Here is a 16,581-nt window from a genome sequence, read left to right as displayed (position 1 = left end):
CAATGAAGACCAAGAAAAGATCTGTTTTTTTTTTTCCATATATTTCAAAAGACCTACAAGTCTGATGGGATTTATATATTAAATTCAGTTATATTTCATCGGGGATATATCATGTTAAAGAAATTTACTTTTGTAGGGACTGGTGAAAACTATGGAGTCCACTGAATTGTGGCAGTCTTTAAACTTTATGTATTTCATATTTATATATTTCATGTATTTTAATAAGAGTCTCTGAATTGTATTTACGCTAGAGTGTACATAGACTTTTTTTTTTGGCAATGCTTTTAGATAATATGAGGCTGTCTTCAATGCTCATCAATATGTTTACCCCTCTTGGTGATGAATTTCTTTGCAATTTTATCTTCTTAAAAAACCCAATGCTATTCTACAGTGATGTCTCACTGATATTTGTAATGTTATATTTATTGCCTTAAATTAGGATTCTTAAAGTTTACTCTGCTGATTTCCCACACTTTGGGCTTTTTTATCTAGACATTTAAAGCCAGAAGTTTTATTTCTGACTCTTCTGGCATATTTTCTCCCACAAATTATTGACCTTCTGTGCTATATTTGCTTATTCTTTCACTGTACATACTATTCTCTGTGGTAACTAGCCTGGCAGAGTTCTTGGAGTCATTCTCCACTTCAAAATAAACCCTCTTGATCAGACTCATAAGCATCCAGACAAATATATTCATACTGACCCTCATTAGATATACTCCATCCTTGGCCAAGAGTCCATCATTCCTAAATTTTAAGCCATGGTCTAGAAAATCAAAATCCAGTTCTCAGATTTTGAAGAAACTATTCACTTCTCATGCCTGTCTCTTTTCTGGTATCTCTACTTTCTTTTGCATGGTATTAGTTTGAAAAAATACCACCTGTGTTCCTAAGGTGTCCATTTCTTTTTTACCCAGGATTCCCAAATCTTTAGCAACACTTTCTATGCTCTTTCTGCTGGTAACATTTGTCTCTAGGTGAATCACAAGGTGTATAGTAGCAGTCAGGTTTGACAAATCTCAGAAGTTCCTGGGAAAACAATCTACTTCTATTGTTTCTGTTAGGTTAAAATATGACCTTCCAATAGTGAGTCACCAACTGTGACTGTGAAGAGTGATGGATTTTGAGGCAGAAGAACTGAGTTCAGATCTGGACTTTCTGCCCTTGTCACCTTGGGGAGGTCACTTCATATCTCTTAGCTTTAGTTTCCTCATTTGCAAAATAAGGGGTATTATTTTAGATCAGTGGTGTCAGATTCAAATAGAAACTGGGGGCACTAATTCATATGCAGGGAAACCTGGGGGAGACAGATTGAGTTAGGCAACCACGAATTACTATTAGCTATGTTTCATTGATTTTTTTAAAAATTACTTTTATAAAATATTTTTCCAATTGCATTTTTATCTGGTACTGGCCTGCCCAAATGTTTGACGTCTCTGGTCTAGATGACCTCTGAGGTCCATTCCAGATCTAAAGCTATATATTAGCATATGTTTAATTGGCCAATACTGAATGAACTGTCTCCTGGGAGCACCTGAGCATCCATATCATCACTCTTTGGAGAAAGAGGAGCTGCTTTCTCCCAAGAGGTCTCAGCTGTCCTGTATACAAGAAGAGCTTCATACATGTTATAAAAACAAAATATTCAGGGCTAGTCTTCCATTTCTGTGTCATATTCTTCTCCTTTCTGACCTCCTGACATACATTTTGATTCCCATCTGGCCCACCCAGTCCATTCCCTCATTTTTCCTTTGAAAGAATATAAGCTCCTTGAGGGCAGGGACCATTTCAAATTTTATTCAATCTCTCCTGCACTTAGCACAATTCCTGGCACAGAGGTGCTTAATACATGCTTATTGATTAAAGCACTTCTTCCATTGTTTCCAGGAATAATTCACCTCCCTGAGAAGTTGGAGAACAGAAAGCTATTTCTCCATGTTTTTGATGTTCTTTGCATGCATTCTGCCCAGACACAGCTGTTGCTTAGCACCAGCAGGGATGCAAATATAACACATTCTTTTTAGGTCTCTGAAAAATTTCCTTTGCCCTCCATGTCCCTTGGAAGCAAAGTCTTCATTTCTCTTTTGTTCTTTTGGCTAAGTCTCATGGCAAAATTCCACTGCTGCTCACAATGGGCTCTCAAGTGATGCTTTATTAAAGTGGGGCTTCCCTGCCTTTCCTTGCAATAAGATTGCTAGCTCACTTAGCTGTCTTTTGACCTGTAATGACTAGATTCCAACCAAAGGCCTAATGCGAAAGGACACTAGCTGACCTCAGCTGTTATCCACAGCTCTGAAGTCCAATTCCAACCTGAAGTTCTTTCTTATTTCTTCCTTTCTCTCCTCTTGGTTGATAAGATGTCAGACACCTATTGGCATATCGCTTGATTTAGTGCTTATGACCTAAACTGATCCCTTTGCAAGGATTGGTTTATATATAGTTGGTCACTTGAGTTTACTTAGCTGCCTCAGCTCTGTATCAAATACCTAATGCAAATACAAGTCTCCCTCAGCTTTTGCTTGTGAAGTCTTAAGTAGAAGGTTTTAGAGTTCCCAGTATGCAATTGGAAATCAGAGACTAGAGCAACGGTGGGGAACCTAGAACCTTCTAGGTCCTCAAGTGTGGCCCTTTGACTGAATCCAAACATCACAGAACAAATTCCCTTAATAAAAGGCTGTCTTCTATAGAACTTGGACTCAGTCAAAAGGCTGCACCCAAGGACCTAGAAGGCCACATGTGGCCTTGAGCCCACAGGTTCCCCACCCCTGGACTAGAGCTTTAGGGAAAGAGAAGTTATATGAATTGAGTGGATAGCTGCTCAGCTGCATAGCTGAAGCCAAGGGGCAAGAAGAGATGACCAGGGGAGAAGTGGGTCAAAGAACCTTGAGGTACACATGCATTAAGAGTAGGAGGAAGATGAGGAACTGTCTAAGTGAACTGAGAAGTAGCTGTCAGAGAAAAAAGAGGAGATCCTCAAGAATATCATGGAAACCAATCTAGGAAAAAGTGAACACAGACAAAATAACAGAGAGATGGAGGGATGTTGGCTGGGAAATAGAAGTTAACTCTTTTAGGGTTTATGACTATGCTGGAGTGCATTAACAAAACTAGTTTTCTACAAGTACATTATTGAGAGCTGAAAATACTATAGCTAAGAGCTATGTGAATAGCCAATATGGGGCCAAAAGGTGGTCAGGTTTGGACCACTGAGGTTATGGGAATATTAGATTTTTACAGAAGTTTCTACTTACAAGAAGTAGACTTGGCAAGGAAAGGTTGTCCTGGACCGTCAGACCTGATGGCTACCAAACTAAGCCACTGACAAAGGGCATAGGGATTCAAAATATCATGGGTCTTCACTGAAAATGGAAGAGTGGAATTAAGATAAAATCAGCAGAATAATGAATTATTTTCAAAATATGATTCCTTTAGTGAGATCTGATCTCTATATCTATAGCTTTCTTTCTCTATAAATATAGAGATAGATATCCATCTATATAGTTGTATTTTAGCAAGACCTGTGATTTCATTGGTATGAGAAGCTGTCAGTGAGGAAAGCCCTCCTCCCCCATGCAGATCAGCACATGTACTGAAAGGTATACCCTTAGAAAGTTTCCTGAGATAGCTAAGTGGCATGCTAGTGGATAGAGTGTTGACTTGGAATCAGGAAGAACTGGGTACAAATCCAGCCTCAGAACTTTACTAGCTGTGTGACCCTGGGCAAGTCATTTAACATCTGTTTGCCTCAGTTTCCCCAATTGTAAAATGGGGATAGTAATAGCACCTACTCCACAGAGTTGTTGGGAGAATGAAAAGAGGTCATATTTGCAAATTGTTTATCACAGTGTGTGGCAAATAGGTTCATAATATAGATTCATTTCCTTCCTTCCTTCCTTCCTTCCTTCCTTCCTTCCTTCCTTCCTTCCTTCCTTCCTTCCTTCCTCCTTCTTCCTTCCTTCCAACACTAAGAGATTAAATGAGCTGTCCAGGGTCATACAACCCAGAAATTGAACCCAGGTCTGCTTTTACTTGACCATACCACATTCTCTATATCCCTCCATCCCCCTCTCCATTCCTCTCTCCTCCTTTCTCTTTTTATCCCATCTTCTCTTTCTTTTTTTCTCCTTTTTACCTCTTCCTCTTTCCTATTCTCTTCTCTCTCTCTCTTTCTCTATCCTTTCCTTAAGGTTTCAAGGTTTTATCTGGAGACACAGCCCAAGAATTTAGGTTGTTTCATTGATTGGGGTCTTCAGGGTTGCTACAATTTGGTGAAATCCAAAGCCTACCTAGAGGTGGAAGATAGGAATAGGGAGGGGGTGGAACTTGAAGGAACATTCCTTTTAACAACGAAAAGCCAACTCCCTGGGAGGGGAAGCCAGCAATCTGCTCAAAGTAAATGAAGGGAAATTCTTCATTTCTAAATGGTTCATTGACCCATGATAATACAGCCACACAGCAAAAGAAGGATAATTATGTTTTTAAGTATCAGATGCCCTGTGGGTTGAAGCTTCTCTCTTCCTCTCTTGAAAAATGAGCTCAGATTAAACAAATTTTCTTTTTCCTAATTTGCCATTGACATGAATTTCCTTATTATGAGCAAAATTAATTGTTTTTTCCCCTCTTTTCTTTTTTCCCCCTTTCCTTCTCTGCTATGGAAATCAGACTTCCACAACAAACCCCCCACTTTTCCCCTTGGGATTTTATTTCAACCAATAGCATCAGTATGAAGATGCTTTGTACACAGGCAAAACTAGAATATAAATTATTGGAATTTATTTTGCCCTTTGGCAGCTTGGATTCCAGATAGTAGCATGTTCCTTTAGAACAACCAAAGCACACAGAAACAAAACATACCAAGGAAGAAAAAAAAAAAACAACACACACACTCACAGAAGAAACAACTCAAAGCTTTTCTGTCCCAGTGGGACTTGAGAGCTAAACAAATACCAATGTGTGTTATTTTAAAACTAATTTAAAGGGATGGATCCTAATCAAAGTAGCAGAAATAGCATTGATCACTTGCAAAAAAAATAAATATTGATATGTAACTTGTAGGTTATACTAATTACATCCTGACCCTTTCTCTCAAACACTTCAATTTTCCTCAGACTAATAATGCAGATATATTTACTCTGATAAACTTTGAGACTGCATTAAGAAGTTCCCATCTATATAAGTAGACAACCCTTTCCACATACTAATGATTTCACTTCAAATGTCTTGGCTTCCTGGAAATCAGTCTGACACAACCTTTTCGTGAATTGCTTAACTCCTGGTACATTTCTCGGTTACAGATGAGGTAGATGGTACTTTTCTGAAGGTCTGCAGAGTTTCCAACAGTTAAAAAAATAACTACTGTCTTTTGATTACATTCTTCCCCTATTTTCCAAAGGGTTATTGAAATTAAATTTTAATCATGGCAAGCTAACTGGGAGGGAAGTAGCTTCTCCCCACTTTTCTAAGCTAATGCATTAGGATGTCCAGAGGATAGTTGTAGCAGAACTGGGGTTCAGGAGACAGAGGCCTCCATCTTTGACTCTTCCCAGGATCCTCTTGGTGTGCCAAGATACAAAACAAACAAACAAAAAAACCTAACCTCTCTGTGCCTTCCCAGCCTCAGTTCTAAGAAAGAGGGTAGTAATAATAATATTCACTAGGCAGAATATTAACGGTGACTTGGAACTTCTTGGCTTCACTGCATAAAAGCATGGTGTTTTTGTATCCCAAGCTTAACAACATTCTATACATTACTAATGCTGCTCACTAAGAGCTATGTCCATTATGAACAGTGATATACCTTAACACAGTCTGTGACACAGATGTCCTGGTGTGTCCTCTGCGCCCCGTGGAGCGTTTCCGTGACCTGCATCCCAATGAGGTGGCAGATTTGTTTCAGATGGCCCAAAGGGTTGGAAATGTGGTGGAGAAACACTTCCAGGGAACTTCCCTCACATTTTCCTTACAGGTGGGTATGCTGATTGCTTGGATTGTATCTTTCTTTCCTTCCTTTTAAAACTTGGCTGTCTCATTTTTTGACCTTCTTTAACCAATCCATTGCTTCATTTAGTTGACAATATTCATTGATAAGACTCTACTGAGGGGCAGTAGAAATAGGCTGAATTTGGTCCTTAGGACCAACCTCTGTAACTTCCTGTCTGCATAGCTTTGGACAGCTCACTTTGCCCTTCTGGCACTGTTAAAATGAGGAGGTGAAACTAAATGGCTTCTGAGATCCCTTTCAGTGCTAACTCCATGATTCTACATTAGAAATCCAGTGACACTAGTGTTTCAAAAATGACAGGATCACTTCTATCCATCAAGCTCATCTTCACTGAAATATCATGGAAATGTTAGGTGTTTCTGGCAAGGTCTCAATTTTACATCAATGTCAACAGAGCAAAGAAAAGGCTCAACCTAGAATATATCTACACAGCCCAAAAGAATTCTAAAATGAAAGGAAAAAGCAAATCAAAATAAAATTGAGGAGGTGATTTCATGGACATTAATATGCTATAGTGGGGAGGGGGGGAGATAGAGAATTTATTTAAAGGGAATTGTTTGCTTGATGAACTAAGTATTTCATGTTTAAGTTAAGCTAAATTCTTATGTATCCAAAGACTATTCCCTAATTCTCTCCCCAAGACCTTCCAAGACCCCTGAAGCAAATGTTCGTAATATATAATCATCGCAGAAATGTGATTGGACCCAAAAGAAGGATTTTTTTCTTGCTCTCATTCTACTGTATCTTAATGGGTGCAATTTTTTAAAAACCTTTTTTTTTTAAACAAAATGTTTCAATGGTTCTTTGTAGACACAGCCTGTTGTTTCTGTAATATTTCCATTGGGTCTATAGACAGACTAAGTTCAAGTGAACAGGTGAAGAACATTGTAAATGCCTCCTAAGAAATCATCCATTCATTCCTTCAATAAACATTTTGTAAATCCCCCTCCTCTTTTTGTGCAGTGTGAAGGGCTGCATGTTAACCAGCTGCATGTTAACCAGCTCTTCCAGGAGATGACTTAAGCCACTTTTTTGCTTTGATTTCTGAGAGAGCTGGTTCATTCCTGAAATCAGGCGTACATCTGCTTTCAGTTATGCCTAACATATGTAATGGGTTTTGGACTGGCTTGATGCCCAAGCCTGGTTAACGTGTTCCATGGGTTTCTGGGTAGGTCAGAGGTACAGGAACCAGGAGCTGATGGTGCAGTAGGAGTAGGAAGGAGAAGAGGAAAGGGATTGGGAAACTTGATGTGACTTATCCATGCCTTTCTCAAGGTTAGTGATAGGGAAAGAATGGACATTTTTTTTTGGTATAATATGGGAAGTTTGATACCCCTACTTTAGTAATTTACTTAAACCAGTTTCACTATGTAAAAGCTTCAGATAATCAGACATGAATTAAACTGCCTCTGATTCAAGGGACTTGCAAGATGTTTTGCTTCACATCCCCAAATGGTCCTCAGCCTTCCTTTAAAACAATCAAAAGCAGAGCCATGAGTGGAAAGCATGTAGAGGAGCAAGGAAGGGTGATACTTTGTATAATTTATATCATTTTTATGTCTAACTTTTCACTTAGTCTTAGGCAGAAATGGAAAAGTGTCTCTTCTCAAATGCTTGAAGTTGGATGGTGCCCATGAGAGTACTATAAATTAACACACAATGAAATTGGATATAAATTATTAATGAATACTATTTCTGAATAACTATGAGACCTAGACAGTCTACTCCAAACGCAATCCTTTGTTTTTATTTATTTATTTTTGATTACAGGATGGGCCTGAATCTGGACAGACTGTGAAGGTGAGTGCTTATTATATGCATACAAATAAGTAAGGAGGATTATGAGACTTAAGAGATCAAAACTAATCTACAGGATTGTGTTAGCTCATTTGGATTGTGGGGACCCTCTATCCAATATTACTGCAAACACTTAAATTATTAGAATTGTGCAGGCAATATAGTTCAATTCATTTTTTCCCTAATTAAAAGTGTCCATTTTCTCCTCCTTCCTACCACACAACTAAAAAGGGGAAAAAAAGGGTTGGAGAACCCCTTTTAACAAATGCCAATAGTCAAGCAAAATGGAGTCCCACATTGGCCATGTCCATATATATACATGAAGTATGTCAGCTACTATATTATATATATCACATGATATATATCTATGTCTGTCTCTCTGTCTGTCTATCTATCTATCTATCTATCTAATCTATCTATCTATCTATCTATCTATCTATCTAATTCTGTGCCCTAAGTCAATTACTTCTCAGTCAAGAAGTACTTGACATGCTTCATTATGAGTGCTCTGGAATTCTGGATAGGTCATTCCATTGATTAGAGTTCTCAAGTCATTCAAAGTTGATTGTCTTTACAGTATTATTGTAATTGTATAAATTGTTCTCTTGGTTCTGCTTACTTCATTCTGCATCAACTTATCTAAGTCTTTCTTAAGTTTTTTTTTGAACCATCTCTTGTGTCCTTTCTTATAGCACAATCATATTTTTGCATCATAATTTGTTCAGATGTTTCCCAATTGATGACACCCCTTAGTTTCCAACTTTTTGCCACTACAAAAAAGAGCTGCTGCAAGTATTTTGATACATATAGGTTCCTCATTCTCTTATCTCTTTGGGATATAGAAATAAGAGAAGTATTACTAGTAGTAATCAAAGGGTATGTACAGTTTAACTTTTGGAGCATAATTCCACATTACTTTCCACAATGGCTAGACCAATTGATAGCTCCACCAATAAAGCAATGTACCTGTTTTTACCATAGTTCCTCCAACATTTCTCCTCTTTTTTTGAGGGGGTCCAGTTTGCCACTTTGATGGGTATGCAATAGAAACTTGGGCACTTTAATTTACATTTTTCTACTTAATGTTTTGAAGCATTTTTTTTATAAAGCTGCAGATAGCTAGGATTTCCCATTTTGAGAATTTCTTATTCATAACCTTTGATCATTTCTTATTTGGGGAATAGCTCTTATAAATTTGAATTAATTGGTTATATGTCTTAGAAATAAGAACTTTATCAGAGAAAGATTTTTTGTGAATATTTTTTTCCTCAGTTAATGGTTTCCCTTCAAATTTTAATCTACATTTATTTTGTTTGAACATAAACTGTTACATTTTGTGCAATTGAAACAGTCTACATTAACATTTGTTCTTCTCTATCCCTTGCTTGGTCATGAACCCCTCTCCTATCCATAGATCAGAAAGGAGATTCCTTGTTCTTCTAATTTGTTTATGATATGATTTTTATATCTAGGTCCTATCCATTTGGAGTATATAGTATAAGATGTAACCCTAACTGACAATATGATGTCCATTTCTTTGCCACATTTCATCTTCTGATAATCTGAAAAAGTTGCCTTTCCTTTCTTAAATAAGCATGTAAAGCAAACCCAACTAAACATTTCCATGTGGGATAGTCAGTCAGGCAACATACATTTATTTATTGTCTGCTACATGCCAGGCACTGAGCTAAGGGCTGAGGATATAAAGAAAGGCAAAAGACAGACCTTGTCATAGGGTAGCTGGTAGTCTAATAGGGGTGACAACACACACACACAGACACGTACACACACACACAACGATAACAACAGCAGCAACAACAACAAAACCTAGGTACAAACAAGATATATACAGTTAAATTGGAGATAATTAAAGGAAGGCATTGCCAGTTTAGCCAGCCCTCAACTTCTATTTTATCCTCATACTAATAAATCAGTAGCCAATCTTTATGTCATTAAGAAGCCTAATGATTTATTGGTATGCGGATGAACATGGAAGCTGAGGGTTGGCTCTCCTTCACCTGTACAGCATTGGTTTTCAGGGCTATTACTATGGCAAGATGACTAGGGTTTGCTCTGGGCCCTTCACAGCATGTGTGCTAGTTCAAAGGTAGAAAAAAAAATTAAACTTAGCACCAATTAGTAAGGGTTAAGAAAGGTAGCAGATACCCCATTTCTTTTGTGCAAATGATGTCATCCCTGTGCAGCTCTTCCCTCCTCCCGGAATCCTTCATCAAGTTGAATTTATTTACACATATTTGAAGGAGCCTTTTCTGTTGTTTGCCCTGAGGCACATTTTGGACAAGTTGGCTCAGTTACCAGAATTACAAGGTATAGCTCTGTTGGCTTCCCAACAATTATTAGTAATCTATGAATTCTATGACTAATCTATGTTGTGTATGGATAAAGAGCTAGCCTCAAAGACAAAGGACCTTCGGTTTGAGTACAATCTATGACACAAGTTTTTTGACCTGGGACAAATCACTTCACATGTCATTGCTGAGGCAATTCTCTGAGACTATAAGTTGCACTTCAGGTAAAGATTACATTGATTACATTGATCCTGATCCTCATTGAACTTTCAATAATAATGATGATGATGATAATGAGTATCTATATAGTGCTTTAAGATTTGCTAAGTACTTTAGAAATATGATCTCATTTGGTCCTCACAACAACCCTGAAAGTAGGTACAATTGTTATCCCCATTTTACAGATGGGAAAAACAGACACAGGGAGAGATTAAAAAAACTTCCAGGTTAAGTTTCTGAGGGCAGATTTGAATTCAGGCATTCCTGACTCTAGACCCAGTGCTCCATCCCCTTAGCCATCTCATTGACTCCATACCAATGAAATCACAAGTCTAGTCCCCCTAAAACAATAATTAAAATTTAAAAAAATATGGCTTCTTCTATTCATGAATAAACATATTCCAGGTCTTTTATCTCTTTTCTTCACCCCCCTCCTTTCCTCCTTCTCCTGTCTCTTCCCCTGGTCCTCTTCCTTACTGAAGTTCAAGGCTGATGGAGCCAGTGAAGCTTAAAACTAGTACTAGTAGGGGAAAAGGGAGGATTTATTGGGATATTCTCCACTTGCCTAGTTTTAGAAAAATAAGATAAAATGAAGTATGAATTTGCAGCTATGTTTCACTTCCTGAGGTACAAATGCAAATTCCTGGGTAGTTAGATTCTGTGCTTCCATATTAGATAAAGGCTATTTTTTTCCATGCTGAAAATCAAAGGAAAGCTGAGCCATAGTTAGAGTTTTATGTTTTGTAAAATAAGATTAGCTGGTTACAAGAAGCCATTGAGTGGATTAAGATAACACTCAGCACTAAATGATGGCAACCAAAAAAAAAAGCGAAAAACAAAACTCTCCCCCTTTTTTTTTCTAATCTGCAGCATTGACCTTAGTCTAGATGTGGCTTTTACTGCTTGAGACAAATGCCTAGCAGAGTTTTAAAAAAAAAGAAAGAGGCCTCAGGGAAGATGGGGAAATGTGTGATACAGAAGGCAATTTACTGTAAGGGCTGACACTGAACAGGTCAGCAGACTCTTGCTGGGGAAAAGGATTGACTGCCAGATTGTGGGGGGTAGGGGGTGGCGCACGGGGGAGAAATATGATGGGAACAGGTGAAAATGATATTCTTTCATCATGGCTTCCTAAACAATATTTTGACTTTAGCAGAGTAAATAAATTAGTTGCTGGAGTGAAACATTTGCCTTTTTAATTCCAAGGGTGGATAGTTGGGAATCTTTTTTTTTTGTCAAATAATATTTAGATAAAATCAGTATTCATAGGGAGTTACTGGGAGGGGAGGGAGAATGTCTTTCATACCCATTAGCATGGAATATTAGGAATTAACCTTTAGTATTCAATTGGGAAGGCAAGATGAGTATCTACTGGGGATGGGTCATTTGGTTTATTTGAAAAAATAAGCAGGAGTGGTGGGGGTGGGATAAGTGAAATCACAGTAACAACTTAATGAATATCCTTTGCTTAACTGATGTGGCTTGTATAAGGTGATGGTTTAATAGTGCAACTAATCCAAATTCATGGACGCTCTTTGGCATGAGGAATTGAGGGCAGTGATATTTTTAAAGATGCGTCTGAAGAACATATAAGCTGGATCCTTTCCCTATCTTTATGTGAGAGATGCTCTGAACATAAATACTCAGGAAGATAAGAATGTTTTAACAGGAAGGAAGATGCTTAGAGAAGAAATAATCCAATCATTTCAGTTTACATTGAGAGAGAGAGCACCTCTGTGCCCTGATGAAGGTAAAAGAAAGACCAGGGAGATTTTACTGCTAATAGACATAAATCATTGATGCAGGAGAGTAGACCAGGAATGTAGAGGCCCTGGCCCTTCCCTCTCTATCTAGCTTTTATTCTTATTTCCAGTTCAAAGATGATCTTGGGAGTGAGGCTTATCCTGATACCACAGCCTCCACATGGTTTCTGTGATTCGTGTTATTTTGTTTGGTTTTATTTGATTTGAGCTGAGTTCCCAAAGGATATAATATCCACTTAAAGATGAAACTGGAGTTACAAGGACTTTCTTAAATCAGTTGTACAGGGCCATGGAATTTGAATCAGTCAGCACCAGACACAAGTGTTTAACAAAATAAACTTCAGCTTGCTTTTATTGGCAGCTGCCAGGCTGAGTGTGGTGTGGTTCCTGGACTTCAGCTATGCAAAGAGAACTTCAGCTCTCCTTGCCAAGGGAGAAGCTTTCTAAGAACTATATCTTTATAGTTAAAGTTAGTCAAAGGATCATAAATTTAAGGATGGCAGACCTCATAGGCCATTTCATCCAATCCTCTCAATTTATGGGTGACAAAACTGGGGCCCAGAATGGCTAGTACGAAGTCACACAAGTAGTAAATGACCAAGGCAGGCTTTGGACTAAAGGCCACTGACTCCCAAATTATTTTTTTTCCCACCTGTCAGTTAATCCTGTCCTATGCCAAATAATAAGCACTTATTAAGCACCTATATGTCAGGCACTGGGGCCACAAAGGAGAAAAAAAATGAAACAGTTACTATTTTCAAGGAGTTTACATTCTTTCGGATGATACGACATATGTGTACATGTTTTGCATGTGCAGAATAAGCACAAAATAAGTAGCAGAGAATGGCTTAATGACTCTGAGTTAGTGCCATGGACAGCAGAGATGTGACAGTGCAGGAGCATAGCGCACAGTAGAGAGAAGTGCGATACCCTATGGGGAGTATCAGAGAAATGTGAAATGCTATGACCAGATCCATGGGGAGCTCTGTAGTGTTGGAGGTATGAGCTACCATCTCCATGTGTGAGTCTCATCAACATAGTTTCCTATGTGTATGCCCTGGGCATGTGAGCATATGTACACTCCATGCATATTCCCTGGCCACATATATCCCCTATGAATATAACTCCAGGCATGTTTCTTAATCATGCGTGGTCTCTCCATGTGTATCTCCCTTTCACTGGTCATGTGCAAACTTATGGAGAGTGCATAACCAATAAGGAAGAATAGGAGGCTCTCTTCTTGTTGCTTTTATTTGCTATGACTGTGTTGTTTATGTAAATATTTTTGGCTTTGAATTTGTGTGTCCTCCAGTTAGAAAGCAATGGGGAAAAACCCATTGGTGGGGTCTTACAAGCTATGGTATTGACCTTCAGAGTGACTCAGACCCAGGGTAGTTCGCATGGGGCTTATGTATAAAAGAGTACACTAAATGCTTCACGTAGATGAGGAAATTGACACTTAGAGGAGTTCTGATTTCTCAAGACCATATAACAAGTTCCTGAAAGAGCCAGGACTGAATACAGATCCAGGAACCTTTTTACTGAATTATTTTGCTTTTTATTCACTGTTCAAAGAGCAGTGGTTCTTTTGAGGCTGAGGTGGTTGACAGATCATTCAACTATTTTAACTTAATGTAAAATTTGTTTTCTATTTTATTTCAAAAAGTTTCAATGTTACAGTTTATTACCACATTGCATATGTTTTTATGGGATTTATATAATTCTAATATGTTTTTTTTATTTTAATTTTTTGCATTTATCCAATTTTCTGAATTACCGAGCTCATATTAACCAGAGAAAGTATGAACAAGGGAGTTCTCTTCTCTTAAGTGATGTCTACACAACGGATTAAATTACCCAGATAATTTAGCTATCATAATGACACGTTTTTATAATTGGCTGTTCACCTAGTACCACATAGAGTTGGCATTAGGGTGCCAATCAGTTACAGTGTGGGGGCTAACACTCTGTATGTTTCAATTTCTGGGTGCCCCAACTGAGACATACTCTTAAAGTTACTCATCTATGTATCCAGAAGCAGCTTTTCACAAACTGTTCCTCCCTGAAACCCCAGTTACTATTTCCTTCATCTTCATCTCCAAGTTTAGTGCTCTATATTCAGTCTTAACTCATGAGTTTTCATCAGATGATAAGCACTAACAATGAAAAATGTCATCATAATTCTTCTCCAAAGACACAACCATTCTCTTTAATAAAGGTGAAATATCATGGCTAGATTTCAAGGTGTCCATGAATTTGGATAGCAAAAAATTCCATCTTCATTTTAATTAACCTCTAACTGAAATTTGACATTTATTTCAGTCATGAATTTAGCACCAAACATTCTGAGAAGTGGTCCATAGGTTTCAGAAGACTGCCAAGGGAGTCCACAACACAGAAAAAAGCTTGAGAACCTCTGTTTTAAGGTTTATATGTTATCTTCTTAGACTCAAAAGCTGACAGCATAGGATATTGGAAAGAGTCTGAGAACCTGGGTTTCATTTCCATCTCTGTTACTTACTAGCTATGTGACCTAGGTGAATAACTCACTTAACCTGAGTCTCAGCTTCCTTATCTGTACAATAAAGGGCATTGCATTTTGAAAGACTTTAGAACTCTGATCACTGCAAAGACAATGAGATTAACAATGAAACATGTCACCTGCCTCCTGACAGAGAAAGGGTAGATTTAAAACACAAAATGATACATGTATTTTTGAACATGACCAATGGAGGAATTTATTTTACTGGACTATGTGTATTTATCATGAGAGTTTTCCTTTACCTTAAAAAATTGTTTAATGGGGAAGGGAAATTGGGAGAGATAAGGTTTATAAAATAAATATATGAATATAATATATATTACGCATATAATATGTATTTAACACACACACACACACACACACACACACACACATATATATATATACATATTAATGTGGGCATTGGACTAAAGGTATGCTAAGAAGCCTAAATTCATTTCTATCACCTCTAATATTGATCTTAACATCTAGCAGGTTACTCATACAATGTCATCAGCCTTCCTAAAGCAGGAAGCTAAAAATACCCCAGTAGAAATGACAATACAATCAGTCATTGTACACATTACCTGGCACACAGTAAGTGCTTAGTAAATGAGCTTGCTACCTGCCTATCTGTTTACTCTTGTTCTGTATCAATGTGGCAGGAATTGTACCCTTGTCTACCTCACAGCCCCACTCTATCTCAACCTCTTCATGAATCGAATTTCAACATACTGTGATCATGTGATTAGAAATGGAAGGCAGTGAGAAGCCCTCCCAGATCTTCATGAGATGCTTTATCAATTTAATAAATCCTAACTACCCCAAGGGGCAGTTAGGGGGCTTAGTGGATAGAGCAATGGCCCTTAAGTCAGGAAGACCTGAATTCTCAGACACTTACTGGCTGTGTGACCCTGGTCAAGTCACTTGACCTTGTTTGCCTCAATTTCCTCACTTGTCAAATGAGCTGGAGAAGGAAATGGCAAACCACTTCAGTGTCTTTGCCAAGAAAACCCCAAATGGGGTGACAAAGAGTAGGATGTGACTAAAATGACTGAACAACAACAAGTATTACTACTACTATTCCAGCTTCCAACCTTAATAAACAAGCACTGGTCAATAGTATACATCTATTTGGATTCTTGGAATTCAGAGGGAGGGTGGAGAGAGTGAAATCAAAACTGAAATTTCATTTAGCGTTTCTAGAAAAGACAGAACTTCTGACTGAACTCCCTAAAGGGATCACTGTAGAGATTTGAGGAAATTTGATGTTTTTTCTCTAAGTCCCAATGAACAAGTATTTGTTGAATACCTGCAATATATAGTAGGGTAAAAATGAACCACTTCAATGTATGGACGACAACATTGTCCTGATGCCAGGATCTTCATTCAACACTCAACCAATACTCACTTTGCACATATGATAGAGAGAACATTGGTTTGGGTGTGGGAGAGCTATAAAATTTAAATGACACCAATGCCTGCCCTCATGAGTCATGGCTTGAGAGCTGGAAGGGTCTTTACTTAGAAGATGTTCAGTCCAAACCTTTCATGTTACAGATGAGCAAACTGTGACTGAGAGGGATTAAGTGATTAGTGTAAGGCCTAGAATCATAGACTTAGAGCTGGAAATTGCCTCAGAGACCATCTATTCCAACCTCACAGAAAGATATCTATATCTATAATAGATCTATATAACGTCTATTATGTATTATAGATATACATACCTACATCTCTCTATATCTATATCTGTTTATCTATCTGCCAAATGAGGCCAAGGGAGATTAAAGGATTTCTCTAAGGTCACACAGTTAGGGACCATTAGAGGTAGCCTTTGAATCTAAATTCCCTGACTTCTGAATCAGTGATATTTCCACTGTACTCTATTCCTATCTCTGCATTTTACAGAAAAAGAAACTGAGGCTCAGAGATTTTCTGTGACTTGCCTTAGGAAGTCCAATAGATACTTTC

General features: G+C 38.0%; 1 protein-coding gene across 1 annotated transcript in view; it reads left to right on the top strand.

Annotated features, from left to right (window-relative positions):
- Positions 1–16,581, top strand: part of FHIT (fragile histidine triad diadenosine triphosphatase) — a 1,648,795-nt gene that overhangs the window by 1,309,872 nt on the left and 322,342 nt on the right. Inside the window, 2 exon segments of the mRNA XM_020977517.2 lie at positions 5,820–5,965; positions 7,772–7,801. Of these exon segments, the coding sequence (XP_020833176.2) occupies positions 5,820–5,965; positions 7,772–7,801 (176 nt within the window).

The sequence above is a fragment of the Phascolarctos cinereus genome, unplaced genomic scaffold (assembly GCF_003287225.1).
Source record: "Phascolarctos cinereus isolate Bilbo 61053 unplaced genomic scaffold, phaCin_HiC Scaffold_4;HRSCAF=312, whole genome shotgun sequence".
Taxonomy (NCBI): domain Eukaryota; kingdom Metazoa; phylum Chordata; class Mammalia; order Diprotodontia; family Phascolarctidae; genus Phascolarctos; species Phascolarctos cinereus.
The sequence above is the reverse complement of the archived record's forward strand: the minus strand, read 5'-3'. Positions and strand labels throughout refer to the sequence as shown.